The following is a 15961-nucleotide window of genomic DNA, read 5'->3' on the forward strand; positions in this document are numbered from 1 at the left end:
ACCTCAAATATTTAGCATAGATCAAGTAGCAGTACCGGTGCTGAACCTTGGGACATTCTGGATGACAGCTTTTTACTGGAACTACATGCTTCTTTATCTCACACTCCGGGAAGTTGTGCTGCAGCTGTGTTGGGTATTGGTGAGGCCACACTTGGAGTACTGTGTACAGTTTTGGTTTCCTTCCTTGAGAAGAGATATACTAGCCCTGCAGAAGGTTTAGAGGAGGTTCACTGGGGTGACTCCAGAATTGAGAAGGTAGCTTTATGAGGAGAGATTGAGTAGACTGGGACTGTACACACTGGAATTTAGAAGATTGAGGGGGCACCTTATAGACAATAGACAATAGGTGCAGGAGTAGGCCATTCTGCCCTTCGAGCCTGCACCAGCATTCAATCTGATCATGGCTGATCATCCTTAATCAGTATCCTGTTCCTGCCTTATCTCCAAAACCCTTGATTCCACAATCCTTGAGAGCTCTATCTAACTCTTTCTTAAATGAATCCAGAGACTGGGCCTCCACTGCCCTCTGGGGCAGAGCATTCCACACAGCCACCACTCTCTGGGTGAAGAAGTTTCTCTTGATCTCTGTCCTAAATGGTCTACCCCATATTTTTAAGCTGTGTCCTCTGGATCAGCACTCACCCATCAGCGGAAACATGTTTCCTGCCTCCAGACTGTCCAATCCTTTTATAATCTTATATATCTCAATCAGATCCCCTCTCAGTCTTCTTATAGAAATATTTAAAATTATGAAGGGATAGGTCAGATGGAAACAGGGAGAATGTTTCCACTGGCGAGTAATACTAGACGTAGGGGGGATAGCCTCAAAATAAGAAGGAGCAGATTTAGGACTGAATATAAGGAGGAAATTCTTCTCCCAAAACGGTTGTGAATATGTGGAATTCCCTGCCCAGTTGAGTCTACTTCGTTGAAAGCTTTTAAAGCAAAGATAGATATTTGAACAGTAATGGAGTTAAGGGGTTATGGTGAGCAGGTGGGTAAGTAGACTGGGTCCATGAAAAGATTAGCCATGATCTTATTGAAGGGCGAAGCAGGCTTGATGGGCCAGATGACCTACTCCTGCTCCTATGTCTTCTGTTCTTATGTTCTTACTTCTGTAAACAAGCCTAAAGTATGTTACTTTATTAAATGTATTTTGGAATTTAATATGCACACAATAGTTACACAGACTTAACCACTCTGTTATTTCATTGAAATAGTTAACAGCAGTTTTCCAAGTTTCCCATCCATGGCTGTTGATTTTCTCCTGGCTTATTGATTCTCTCAGTGGCATTAAATTGGGTGGTCTGTAACTGCCAAGTTTATTCTGCCACGAACAAATGTCTAGTATTTGCAATTCACCAGTCATTTGGGACCAGCCTTATATCTGAGGAAGATTGGGAGATTTAGGAGTCAGAATGCATGAAAAGCACAACGTGCAAGTGCTTCAATGCATAACATTGTGTTGGGTGTTCAGTCTGCTGTTATCCGTACAGGAAAAGTCCTAGCTCGCTGACTAAACCATCCTGATTTATACTGGTCAGAGTGGAAGCCAAACGAAACTGTGAGCTAATCATGAAGAGATCTGTCTTAAGTGTAATTCTCAACCATCTCTTTTTATTCCTTCAATATTAAATGGAGTACTTGGCCCTCAGAACTTTTAACATTGGCTTGTTTTCCTGCCTCCAACAGACCTCTTGATAATATCTACAATGGATATGTCTGCTGCTGCTTAGAAAAGGGGGATGGGAGAGGGATAAGGTAGATGAAGTTAGATCTTTTCAGTGATTTATTTGTATGGATATGCATTAGAAAAGTAACCAGTGATCAATTGCCCTCTATTTGCCACAGAACCATAGTAATAATGATTTAAAATGAAATTTGAATCCTTTCAGATTTTAGGTTTAGCTAAACCAAGTAGAATCACCTGGCATATGCTATTTTTGTTAAATGCAACATTTCCTTGCCTACTAGTGGTAATGCGAAGATACTACAAACTAGATTACTGATTTACAACTGGCTATCCAACAGCTCAGACACTGGAGTTATTTTTGTTTCTTTTTTTTAAAACACTTCAGTCTTGTTTATTTCTTGAGTCATGAGGCTTTTAATTTTATAAAAATGTAAGTATAGTTTTGTCCTTACTCGGTTTGATTGTCAACTGATAGAACTTGCAGATGTAACATTTTCACATTTTAATGATAAAATTGACACATTGTAGCCGCTGATGTGACTCAAGATACAGTGCAGTCATTGATGCAGAAGTTCAAGGAGAGTTTTCGAACAAACACGCCAATTGAGATCTCGCACCTCCAGCAGGCACCACGCAGCACATCCACGGGACGAAAGAAGGGAAGGAGGAATAAAAGTAGAGGTAGGACACACAACTGCCTTGTTTAGTCTATTTCTAAATATCCTTTTGAAGGGAAGAGGTGCTCCTAGGGTTGGTGGTGGAACTGATGGTCCTGGTGGTGGCAGAATGCATGCACTGACAACCAAACCATCCAGGTTGATTTTAACTTCAGTACTATAGATTCTAGAAACTCTCTTGATATAGAGTCTCTCTTTCTCCCCTGCAGCATCTTTCTTTAGCACATCTCTGCTGCACACTCTCAGCACATGGGTTACAAACTGAGAGTTTAAATGCGTGGGGGTTGTGGTGGGGAAACCTTCTGAGTCTTTGCAGCAGTGTTGTGGTGGTCTGGTCTTTCATGCTGCTTTCTCCTATGCTGAACATCTTACTTAGAACAAGCAGTGCCTTTCTGTAGTAAATACGCTGAAGTTGATTTTTGCAGAGCAGAGCCTGATAAACTGACACTTCTCGTAGATTTGAAGCTCAATCTACTTCTTGGAGCAATGTGTTAACTGACAGGAATGCATAGAATTTGGGCAGAAATACCTAAGTTATACATGCCTACCTTGACCTGCATGGATATGAGAGAGGATGAAGTTAACACACAGGTAAGAAAACCACAAGTATGTGGTATAATAGAGCAGTTAATTTGCAGTTGTTGGGCTATTGTGTTACAGGTTGACCTTCATAAAAAGGTCGCCAAATCTGACTATCTTGGTGTGAGCTCAATTATATGCACCGTTGATTGGTTTCCATAGAGATTTATAGCATGATTTCTCATGTGTACAAATATATCCATCTCTTAATAAAGCTGAAGAAAGTGAATCAAGGAAGTGACCTCAAACGTGAAGCAATCACACTTTTACAAACTGTGTGAGAAGAAACAATTAATCAAAGCTGCATTATATCTTCAGTTCTGTTTAGAATATATTCCTTATTTATGCCAAGCTATGGAACCTGCTAGGATTCATTTTATATCATGTAGGTAGTACTACTGGGTGAAGACAAATTTTATTGATACCTAAGTAAACACAAGGTAAGGTTAAGGAAACTGGAAATGTATGCACTAGAGAAAATATAACTTAAAGCAGATATGTTGACTTTATAACATAGATTATTTGCGCATGAGCAAGTTATTTTTCACAGTCTCAGGTCTGTAAGTAATTGACAGAATCTCAAGCTCAGAAGTGAGAGAGGAAAAATCATTTTGCTTTATTAACTTCACTCACAAACTGGTGAAAGTGGAATAGAGAGTTAAATTGAATAACATTGGAAAATGCAAGATGAACATGGCTAGCTTTTAGACAGAAATAACTTAATAGTATAAATGGTAAAGAATAGTATTTTTTGAACTTGAGGCACCTCCAGATAACCCTTTAGCTTTGGTGCTCAGTGTCCCGGTACATAGAAGAAAATAAGGACTGCAGATGCTGGAGGTCAGAGACAAAACGTGAGGTGCTGGAAAGGCACAACAGGTTAAACAGCATCCGAGAAGCAGAAGAGTTGACACTTCAGGCATAAGCTCTCGATTAGAAATACGGTGGGGGGGGGAGCTGAGGGATAAATAGGAGGAGGGACAAGGCCAGCGGTAAGATAGTTGGGAAGATGATAGGTGGATGCAGGTGATAAGTATGGAGCAGAGGGTGGAGTGGAAAGGTGGGAAGGAAAGATGGACAGGAAGGACAGTTCAAGAGGGTAGTGCCGAGTTGGAGGGTTGGATGTGGATTGAGGTGGGATGATTTGAGATGAGGAAACTGGTGAAATCAACATTGATGCCGTGTGGTTTGAAGGTCCCAAGGCGATGAGGCGTTCGTCCTCCAGTCGTCCAGTGATGGGGATTTGGAAGTGGAGGAGGCCCAGGACTTGCATGTCATTGTTGGAATGGGAGGGGGAGTTTAATCATCGAGTCCATTAGCATCACAATTTAATGCATGCTTAAGCTGAAGAAGGAGGTCTTACTGTCAAAAATATTATTTAACGTGTAGCTATGCATAAAAGCATGAAGTTTATCATTCGGAGTTTGACGGAACCTATTTGCCTAAGATCTTAAATAGTAAATAAACATTACACTTGTGCATTTTCAATTTAAAATTTTGCCTGCCAGAGTGGAAGCAAAGAAATCATGCATGTTTTGTCCTTGATTCGTTTCCCTTAGTAAGAGTGAAAAATAGACCCTGAGAATCTCAAAATGCAAGGGTAGCATACTATCAAAAAGACAAATGCTGCAAAACTAATGTCTCACTTCAAATAAGACGTCTGGTTCACTGTCTTTTGATTATTCCTGCACTTTCATTTGTGATTAGAATGATTCCAAAGATTCTGATGAAGACATTGTGAGGTAAATATGATGGAGAGCTAACTGCATCAGTTAAACCATCAATTTTGGATAACAAAATATCAAATATTGCTGCAAACAAAGCATTCAGAAGCAATGTGAAGATAAATTGGATATGCATTTATTCATAGTTGATGGTGAGAATGATCATCAAACATAGTTGAGTCTGTTCCCTATTGTTCTCAATTTTCAGAAAGTTTAAATTTGAGAAGTACTTGTATAAATCAATAGGCAAGCTGGAATGAATTTCACTGTGTTCTATTTTTATTTTTATTTTATGGCTACGTGCACTTTGAAATCTACTGCAAACCAATTTCAATGATAAAGGATTACAGTATGGACTGGAATCATATATTGATTGACTTACCACATGTAGACTGTTTATTGTCCAGGAAGATATACAAAAAGTAGTCTCACAACTGTATCTAACCATAGTGTGATTGAGTGTTGAGAGATGTGGTTTTGGTAAGAATACCTTAAAAAGCATCCTGTACATCCACCTGACCCATTTCCAAGCCTACAGGTCATGCAGAATAAAATGGATTCTTCTTCCATAGACCAAAGGTACAGCTTGCATATTGGTCCCAGCATTCCCTCCTTTAGTATTCCACTTTGAGGAACTTTAGAGCATTACAAAGACACTTGAAGTTTATTTTTAAATAATGACATCAAAGAATTTCAGCTGCACTAGAGCCATACATTTTGCAGCTTGGAGTTTTCTTGCTTGCCATGCTACATAAACCGAGAAACCTCTATTCTGGTCAACAAAACAATACAAATGTTGATGTCCGTAAACATAATACAAATACAAAACACAAATGATGGAAAATAACCTAGGAAAAGTACTGAGGTACCATTTCATGAGAACTTACATTCTATTTCAGAAGGAGAACATACAACCTTACACTGTAATAAATTTGAAAAAAAAGGTGATCTAGTTGAAATAAAAAAAAAGGTCTTCTGGGTTTTAAATGTTGGAAGAATGTTTCCCCTGCCTGGGGAATCTAGAACTAAGGGTCACAGTTTTTGACCAAGGGGTCATACATATAGACTCAGAGGAGATTAATAGGTTTGAAAACATTTAGAATTCTCTCAAGTCCTCAAGTCCTACAGGTACTGTTGGGTATCTTTCAGATGGAGATTAGTAGACTTTTGGATAATCAGGAATTAAAGATTATGGGAAATTGTATAGGAAGGTGGAGTTGAGACAAAAGCTCAGCCATGATGTGATTGAGTGTTATTGAGCAAACTCAAAGTGAAGAATACCCTTCTCTAGTTCATATTTCTTATGCTCTTCAGTAGAGTCAAATTGTTTGTCATAACAACCATTTACCCATTTACAGAATCATTTCTGACTGCTAAGAAGACCTTGATGGAGGAAAGACAATTCCTTATGTGGTCTTTTGGTACACAAAGGCACAGCCGATTGACAGAAACTGGGATGTGTTGAGTGAAGATCGCCATGAAATAAAATCCATCCCTCTACAAGATGTCCTGTGCTCCCCAACCACTGCTGACAACTGAGTTGGTGTGAGAAAACAAATGGATCCACTCATCACCCTCCCCTTTGCTCAAGAATGATGCAAGTTGAGAAAAGTGTACTCTCGCTGAAACTGTTAGTCAGTGCAAACCAATTCCTAGCCCTGGCTTACTCATTGATGCCTATTCACTTCAGCCATGTCAGCTATCTGGGACATGCTGATCTCCATCTGAACAACATATCGATCAAAACCTCACTGAAAGAACCATGGCCCATTGACTGAACAGGCAAAGAAGGTTGCACATGTACAACACAATTGCATTCCCTGAAATTAACCTTTCTAAATTTAGAATATTCTTTATTGCCTTTGTGTACTCACCTACAGAAGTGAAATTTTTAGACTGTCGCCTCTTATGGCACCATCTTAGGTACAAGTACACAGGTACAAATCTTAGATACAAAAGAGGAATAAAAAGAAAAGTAGTTGCATTACTTTACAGTGTTTCCCAAAGGTTGCTCAAGTCCTTTCAGTTCAGTTACCATCACTGTGCCCTCATGCATTTATCAAACCCACTATTGGCATCAGGTTAACATCATTGTCAATAAGTAAAACGTGATCATTCAAGCCCCAGGGTGGAAGTTAAACTAATAATCAACAAGTGGGTTGAGGAGCACAGGACATCTTGTAGAGGGATGGATTTTATTTCATGGCGATCTTCACTCAACACATCCCAGTTTCTGTCAATCAGCTGTGCCTTTGTGTACCAAAAAGCCACATAAGGAATTGTCTTTCCTCCACCAAGGTCCTCTACAGCATCTGCAGGCCTTTTAAGTTTGCCCTTGTTTAAGAATTGCAGCAAAAAACCTCATTGGGGATGATCTTCTTCACTGATATCATCAGAAAAGGAATAATTAGTCATTTCTTTCAGTATTATTTTTGATATTATGTTCTGAATAAAATGTTTGTTGCATTGTCAACATACTTCAGTAAAATGTGTTAAAAACAATTGTTTTATGAATTTCTGAATGACAAGATTCTATAGGATGCTTCACACAGACATAATAACATACTCCTCTATTATCTAGCAAAGTGCTGTTGCATTTGACCGGTTCCATTCTTTTTTGTCCAGTCATAATCAGAGTATCACCCACAATGGCTTGCTTTGCCTCTCTTGAGCTGTTACTGCTGGAGTCTCCCAGGGATCAAATGTGGCACTCCCCGATTCCTAACGGACATGCTGTCCGTTGTCGAATTTGTTTGTAAACAAACCCTTGATGCTAATGTCACCCATCCCTGCTGCACTGTCTCTAAAACCTGGAATCCAATTACTGGGTGTGCAGAACCTCCCTCCAACTAAATTTGCAAGTTACATAGCACCAAGTTATAATCCAACAAGTTTATTCAAAATCACAAGCTTTCAGAACACTGCTCCTTCATCAGTCGAAGTGACGAAGGAGCAGCATTTCAAAAGATTGTGATTTCAAATAATCCTGTTGGACTCTGACCTGGTGTCGTGCAACTTCTGACTTTGTCCACCCCAGTCTAAACTGATACCTCCACACCACAAATAAATTTGAGAAGTGTGGATCTATTGTTTTCTGTTCCCACCACAAAATTCACTCCCTTGCTATTTACTCCACCTGTTTCCTTGACTGGGCTGAAAGATACCATTGGCAATTTTGGACTGGAACATTTCCATCCCTAAATATAGGCAGTTCAGCAAAGAAAATGACACTCAGTAGTGCTGGAAATGCACAGCAGATCAGGCAGCATCTGAGGAGCAGGAAAATCGATATTCCGGGTCGGAGCCCTTCATCAGAAGCATTCCTGATGAAAGGCTCCTGACCTGCTGTGCATTTCCAGCACCACTCTGATCTTGACTCTAATCTCCAGCATCTGCAGGCCTCATTTTTGCCTAAAGAAAATGGCACTGCCTACCTGTATGCCAACCTCCTATATCTGCCCCTGACTTTGAACTCTTTTCTGAGGTTGGGTAAGAGGAGCTGCCTGGCAGGAAAGAGAGGATACCCGTCTTTTCAATTGATTTGTTTGAAGTCATCAGAGGGCTTGTTTAAGAACCCATCTTCTGCTCTCCTAAGATTTTACCAGGATGGTTGGCTGTTGGGAGCTTGTTGGAGCTGACCAGCGATAACCTGGTGAGAACATTGATAGCAACACCGAAGCAGTTTCATTGAGTGTAAATAAAAAGTTAAAGGTTTTGACCAAAAAAAAAGAAACTCTAGGATCAGTAATAACATTCTTGAAATCAATCTTTTCCTACACTACCCTGGACCCCAGCAATCCATGTGCCTTGGTTACTGGGAACATTGAAATTCTCTTAATTTTCATGCTATAGACACACAGTGGTTACACCAATGACACTCATTTGGGACCAGAATATGTGTGACTTCCCTAGTGTTTTACCTTCATTCCTGCTTATCATCCATGAGTAAGTGTCAGCTCAAGATCACCAAGATGCAATCCCATGGAAATCATGCTTTACGGCACATAGCCATTTGGAGTAAGTTTGTGACATGCAGTTAAATGCACCTTCTGTTTCCTGCCTCCAACGGAACCGTCTCACTTTCAATATCTTTTATGACCTCAAAGTAAATTACTGGACACACTTCATTACCAAGACTGTCAGAATCCTATTCTGTAAGAAGGACAAGGGCTATAGATGCATGGAACACCACCACCTGCAAATTCTATTTCCAACTACACAGCCAATTGACTTGAAATTACATCTGAGTTCCTTCACTATGACTGGGTCAAAGATACTGGAACTCACTTGCTAAAACACTGTGGGTCTCCCCACACCACAAAGACGGCAGTGGTTCAAGTAGGAAGCTTAACACCATATTCTTTAAGGCAATTAGCGATGACCAATAAATGCTGGATTAGCCAATGACATCCACATCCCATGAACAAATAGAAGAAAGTCTTCAATCTGCCCTGGCCTAAGTTCAACTGCTGCTGAAATCCTCAACTCAACCTTTGTTAGTCATTTTTGGTGAGTATTTCCGATGCTCTTCCAGACAGCTTCAAATGTCGTATCTCCCATCAAATTCACCTCATCACAAGCACTGATTCCCTTATCCTAACTCACTTCAAACCTTTCCACTGCTATGCTTGCTGATCTACATTAGCTCTCACTGAGGTAGCAACATAATTTTAAAATACTCTTTCTTGTTTTTCAGTGCCACCACAGCATTGCTCCCCCTTATCCCTGTAATTTGCTGCACCTCCATCACCTCATAAGACATCTACCATCTTCCAATTCTGGCCTCTTGTTCATTTCCTTACTGTCATACTTGGTGGTTATGCTTTCAGCTACTTTGGTCCCAGGTTCTGAAGTTCCCTCTGTAAATCTACCTGCCCTTTGTCATTTCTTCTGATATCTATGACCACCTGCCCTTCAATCTCCTTACGGAACTCAATGTTTTTGTTTGACAGTACTCCTATGAAGCAAGTTTTAATGTTATACTGTTCCGAGGTTCCATTTAAGTGTCAGCTGTTGCACATAGCATTCACGTAAATAACATTCTCTCCTATGACATCAACCATAGAGCAGGAGTAATTATAAAATATCCCTTGATGCAATGGCAAGTTAAACTGTGATTAAGAAAAGGATTATCATTATAATTTTTGAATGGTAATATTATGAAAGCAACCTGATGTAATTGAAATACTGACATCAAAACATGTCCATTTCATAAATTTTGTACAATATGAGACCTTTCCAATTGCCTGGGATCCTGAGGGAAGGTGCTGCCAAGTCTTCCTGACAGCTATCTGAACTGTCAAGAAATGTTTTCCCAGTTGTTCACTTAAGTTTAATATAGATTAAATTCAATATTACACAGCCGCCTCAAAAACATTCATCATTCCATATTTATTTCATATTTATTTGCATTTTTATATAAAATGCAAATAAGCTATTGAACATTTAAATACAGTCGAAAATAACTTGGCTTAGAATCACCACTCATTTTTGCTGCTTTTCTGAGGTGGGTCACCTACAATTGCAAAAACCAGATATTTCTAGCACAAATTGCAATCACTGATTTTAAAAATCATTGCGTTGTGAAGTTACTTTGCCTCATAGGATGTGTTAGTCACTTTGGTAAATCTCCAGTAATTTTCATGAATTTACATGCCTTCAAGATGATTCTTAAGCTGGTCCTTTTGATACTAATGACATTTAATTATTTTCAATTTATTTTGACTATCTAAGAAACCACCTTCTGAAATCCAATAGAAATTCTCTCTCTTGCTCTTGAGCCATTTTCCATCATTTAAAAATGTGCTATTCACAAATGGTGGTCTAAATATTCCAATTTGGAAAATAAGTTGTAACCGCTTCAATAAAACTTCACCAAATTCTCAGTTTTAAATGGATCAAGGAATATATTTCAAAACAAAAATATTTTGAATGTAAAACAGGTGACAAAATCACAACTGAGGAATAGATTTTTTCAGACAAGTTGAACTGACCAGAAGCAATATCTAAACTAAAAAAAAATGGTAGTTTCCAAACCCCTCTGTAGTCCCTTCCTGTTGCTGAAATCATCTCGAACTGCAAGCAATCCAGGATGTCTGTGTTCCTCTAATTTGGCTTCTTGTGAGACCATAGTTATAATTGCTTCACCATTGGTGGAAATGCCTTCATTTGCAGGCCTTAAGTCTTGGAATTCTCTCCCTAGATCTTTCTATTTCACCTTAAGACCAACCTGCTTGGCCCATCTTTTTGTGAACTGACAGATTTGCTCTGTATATCACTGTGTCCTACTTTATAAAGTTCTGATGAAGCGACTTGGGACATTTCATTACATTAAAGTTGCTGTATAAATACATCTTATTGCTGTTCATAAACTTTAACATTAATCATAAACACAAACGCAAATTTTTATACCTAGAGTGGAAACTATCTCTTTTTTTTGTCTAAATATTGCCAATTTTGAGTCTTCACAAATTATTTTTCAGCTATTTAAGTAACCAATTAACATTTGAAGGGATCTGTTAGCTGAGTTGGCTGGAAAACTGGTTTGTGATACAAAGTGACACCAAAAGGGTGTGTTCAATTCCTGCACCGACTGAAGTCACAATGAGGGACCCTTCTTCTCAATCTCTCCCATCATCTGAGACATGGTGAGAGAGCAGCCCTATGGTCTGACAGGACAATGGTAACTTTACCTTCTACCAAAATGTTTTGAGAATCAAAGTCATTTCTGAGTTAAGAGATGAGACTTTTTAAACATGATTTGCTGGAAAGTTGATAGCAAGGTTTCAAATGATTGAATGACTTTGTTATCACAAGTGAGAAAAACAGTAAAATATAGTGAAAAGCATTTCCACCCACTGTAATCTGGCAGCATTTTAAATAGTTTTCGGAATAAGAAAACACAGAAAGGTATAGCTAAAAGAGAGCCCATCCATCCTGAGTCAGATCGTCATCAATGATGCCTGTGCCTCCATCTCTTCTCCATGGTCTACACCGGACCCAAATAATGCTGAGGTTGGCACTATTCCAGCGTCATCTGCCGTTGGGCTGATTGTTCTTGACATCACCTGCGCCGGACATTGCCAATGTTGGAGTCGCTTCTCAGTGCCACTGGGCCGCCTCGTCAATGTTGCTTTGATCCCCTTCTACTGCACCTTCACCGCCTGCCATCGTTGAACCCAACCAACAACAAAGTCGCTGTTCCTCAGGCGCCATCTTTCGCTGCGGGCCTACCTCACTGACGTCGTCTCTGCCAATGTAACAGCCACCAATTCCAACACCAGGTACTGCGTTCGCTCTGGAAAATTAAGTAGGGACCCACTCTCAACCACCACAAGGTCTGCGCTGGGCTGGCTCGAATCCATGCTGGGATTCATCACCACTGCCGATGGTAGTAGAAGGAAGTGAGTTTGAAAGGAAGAGAAACAAAGGGAAAAAAAAAAGAATGATCAGAGCAGACAAACTCCATCACTGGAACCCTACTCCACCACCACCATGATGATGTCACTATTTCCTGTGAGTGGCTGATTTGGAGCAGCTGTTATCGGATTACACAACAAAACAGTTGTGACAAAGTTTTTCTTTTAAGTAATGCAAATCTTTGGATAGGTTTGGATTAAACATTTAGGCGCCCCCCCCCCCCCCCAACTTATATTTAATATTTACATCTTCTACATTTGGGAAGATTCCCCTTCTTCACATAGCGACTATCTTCTCAAAAACTTGTACAGTGTTCCCGCACATAAACAGAAAAACTCTTGACACAATGTTGTGAAGGAACTGATGCATGCTTTCTGATATTTTTCATTGTTCTTTTCATACAGAAGCTACAATAGTAACCAAATGGAAACACTTAGTGAAGGTCACGGATCATTCATTCGTGGTCATTTCTGGTTGTCTTTGACGTTTAAACATTTCTGAAGAAGCTTAGTACTCTAAGATGTCAAGATTCTTTAGTAGTGCAAAATTGCTTTAATCATAGCCATAGAGGTTTACAGCATGTAAGGAGGCCCTTCAGCCCAACTTGTCCATGTCACTCAGTTTTCACAACTGATCTAGTCTCATTTGCATGCATTTGATCCACATCCTTCAATACCTATCTCATTAACTTGTCCACAGTCTTAGTATAAACCTACTTGCAATAACATCCTTGAGTAAGGTCAGAGGTAAAGGAGAAACTTTAATTTCCACAAGGTCCTTGATGCCTTGCCACAAGGTAGAGGGATGGAACAGACTGACAGAAATTGCATGGTTCAGCCAGCCACATCGCTAATTGCTGAAAAGAGGGACTGAGGGGACTTGTTGATCTAATGAACACTCCTTGCTTGCTTTATTGCACTGTGATTTTATTAGGATTGTTTAATACTCAAGTGCATGCAGTGGACTGAGGGCTATGTTTGCATGGCAACCAAGCAAGAAAGAAAGTTGTAGTGAAGTGAGACTATCAGACAGGACAGAGGTTATTAGCAATGTGTATGAAGAGGATTTTCTCTTCCTAAGTGTTTGTTCAGTGAATACTGACTTCTAGAGTTTCTGTCATTCTGAAACTGGGGTGGCATGATGCCTCACAGCGCCAGAAACCCGGGTTCGATTCCAACCTCGGGCGACTGTGTGGAGTTTGCACATTCTCCCCATGTCTATGTGGGTTTCCTCCAGGTACTCTGGTTTCCTCCCACAGTCCAAAAATGTGTGGGTTACATGGATTGACCATGCTAAATTGTCCATAGTGTCCAAGGATGTGTAGGCTAGGTAGGTTAGCCATGGGAAATACACGGTTACAGGAGCGGGGTGGATTTAAGTGGGAGGCTCTTCAGAGGGTTGGTATGGACTCAATGGACTGAATAGCTTGCTTCCACACTGTCGAGATTCTATTCTATTTTATGATAAGCTAATGTCTTTAAAAACTTTACTGAAAACAACAAATGCTGGAGATCACAGTGAGTCAGACAGCATAGAGAGAGAGCAAGCTAACGTTATGGGTCTAAATGGAGCTGTATCCACTGCAAAAGATGGTAAAATTTTATTTTGTTTCCCATGTTTTGTCTTATTTCCAATTCAAGTGTTATCAAGCAGATCTGACATAACAATACCCCGTCAAGTTTTCCATGTTTCCAAAGCCTGAAACCCCAGCTTCCCAGTCAATACTATTTAACTGGATGGTGAATATACTGTGTGTAATTTGATTTTGAGATTTGACCTGTGGAAGGTAAGAATGGGCACTGAAGTAATCGTTTTCAACAGCCTTTGTGTCAGCAATGTCAATTCAAACTTGTCTTTCTGTTGCCTTTGCAACAACACTGAAACTGCAGCTCTCCGTTTTAAAAAAATCACAATAAGAATAAGCCTACAAGACATTTGGAAGTTCATAAGTCAGCTGTTCATATGCAAATCCCCACACATTTCAACACTTGTTGCTATGGCTCTGCAGCGAAGTACAAAATGATTAAACTGAGATGAAGAGTAAAGCTATCCTAATTGCATCATGTTTGGCCTTTCAATTCATCCTGGTGGCTGTTGCTTTATCATAAACCCTCTGGATTCACATGAATAATTTTGCTTTTAATTGACATTTGTGTCTGGCATAGCAGTGCAGGTATGCATATCATTATTGCAAATAAACAGCTTTTACAGTTGATCATGTGACCACATAACATGAAGAAAACCATAATGGTGGCTGTTTGAATAATCCCGCTGTGTAGAAAACCCAACACTGGGCAAAAAGAAGAATTAAAATTAAAAGTGGGTTGACAGATTGATCTAAATATGCAAGCAATGTGGAATAAACGAAGAAATTTGCGATGTGATTGTTGATAAAGTCACGTATATAATCAATGTAGTCTTGCATCCAGTATTCATATGTTGATAGTAAGATAACCATCCAATTTTTTTCAGCATTACATGCTTGTCAAGAAGTGTAAGAATTCATTACATCCTGTTATGAGTCACTGGCTTGCCAAGTACTAAGGTCTGTCAGACCAATTAACCTTCAGCTGAATGGTAGGGCAACGCTACGCCTCTGATATTTTACTGTCCTTACTACACTTCCCAACAATGTAACATTAGCTGCCATGAGATAGAAACAAGAAAGGTAGAAATTTCAATTTGGGAACTTGAAATAATCTAAATATCTGTCATAAATCATTTCAACAGCTAAATAAAAGTTAAATTGAAACAAATGGTCCAATCTTTAAATCCAAGGTTTTTAATTCATCATCATATCAGAGTATATTTGAATAATGACCATTGTTTGAGGAGTAATTTATCAGAAAATAAGTGCATCCAGTGATTATAGGACTGAAGAAACTTGTTCGGAATAGACCGATAAAGTGGCTGAGGATGCTCGGAAATAGCTGAGAGAAAAGAAAAGAGAACCACTGTTTGTGTTCATAATGAATTAAGACGGGTGAACTATCTTTAAACGCTCAAGGATGCTTTGAATCTCTGAAATGAAGCAAGGATATTTAGCATTTGTGTATGCCACTATTCAGCAATGAAAGAAGTTGGTACACCAAACTCTTAACCTATCAATGATTTGTGCACACGAATTGGTTTTAAGAATGATGAGTTCAGTTGTTTGAATAATCACATTTTCCCTTCAATGAGGAAAAGCTTTGTCATGTTTATTGCTGCAGGTGGGTTTCATAGGAGAAAGAACCTATTGAGTTTATGAAGCCATATATACTGGCTCTCTAACACAACATGCCTATCCCTGTACATCTGTGAAAATGTCCCCTGCTGAAATGATACTCCTATAAAATTTTCTAATCTCATGTATAACATACAAAAAATATAACCAGTAATTTTATTGAACAAACATCAGAAATTGCTGGAAATGCTCATCTGTGGAGAGAGTAGACAATTGAACTGCTGATAGGGATTCAGAATCAAGCTTTCAATCAATCAATTGAAAGAGACTCACTTGAATGGGAGGTCTGGACCTCTTGCTGATCAGGTAGTCATTTTGATGCATTTGAGAATTGGAGAATTCAGTGAATACAGCTACAGTTCACTAAGTAGTTACCCAGAAAATGTTGCACATTAAACCATAGTCCACCTCCTGGGCAACTGTTATGATGATGCCCACCTCTCAACTTATCAACCCACCACTCCCGCTGTGAATTGTACCTTCCCTCAGACTCCTGAAAACTTGTGGTCCCACACTTTCTTCCTCCTGGGATCCAGCAAACCCAATTTCCTGGGACCCAACAATTCACTCTCTCTTCACAGACACACCATCATCTTCCCTGCCACTGAAACAAATGTGCCCCCCTTCCCACATCAAACATTTT

At 39.5% G+C, this 15961-nt stretch overlaps 1 protein-coding gene across 4 annotated transcripts in view; it reads left to right on the forward strand.

Annotated features, from left to right (window-relative positions):
- The window catches only part of LOC140469697 (astrotactin-2-like), a 1585258-nt gene that overhangs the window by 482156 nt on the left and 1087141 nt on the right, over positions 1-15961 (forward strand). For 3 of the 4 annotated variants that reach the window (XM_072566454.1, XM_072566452.1, XM_072566453.1), the window contains exon 4: positions 2222-2374. The exons of the other annotated variant lie outside the window; for it this stretch is intronic. In XM_072566454.1, the coding sequence (XP_072422555.1) occupies positions 2222-2374 (153 nt within the window). The remainder of the gene's footprint in view (positions 1-2221; positions 2375-15961) is intronic. 4 annotated transcript variants of the gene reach the window in all.

The sequence above is a fragment of the Chiloscyllium punctatum genome, chromosome 49 (assembly GCF_047496795.1).
Source record: "Chiloscyllium punctatum isolate Juve2018m chromosome 49, sChiPun1.3, whole genome shotgun sequence".
In the NCBI taxonomy this organism is placed as follows: domain Eukaryota; kingdom Metazoa; phylum Chordata; class Chondrichthyes; order Orectolobiformes; family Hemiscylliidae; genus Chiloscyllium; species Chiloscyllium punctatum.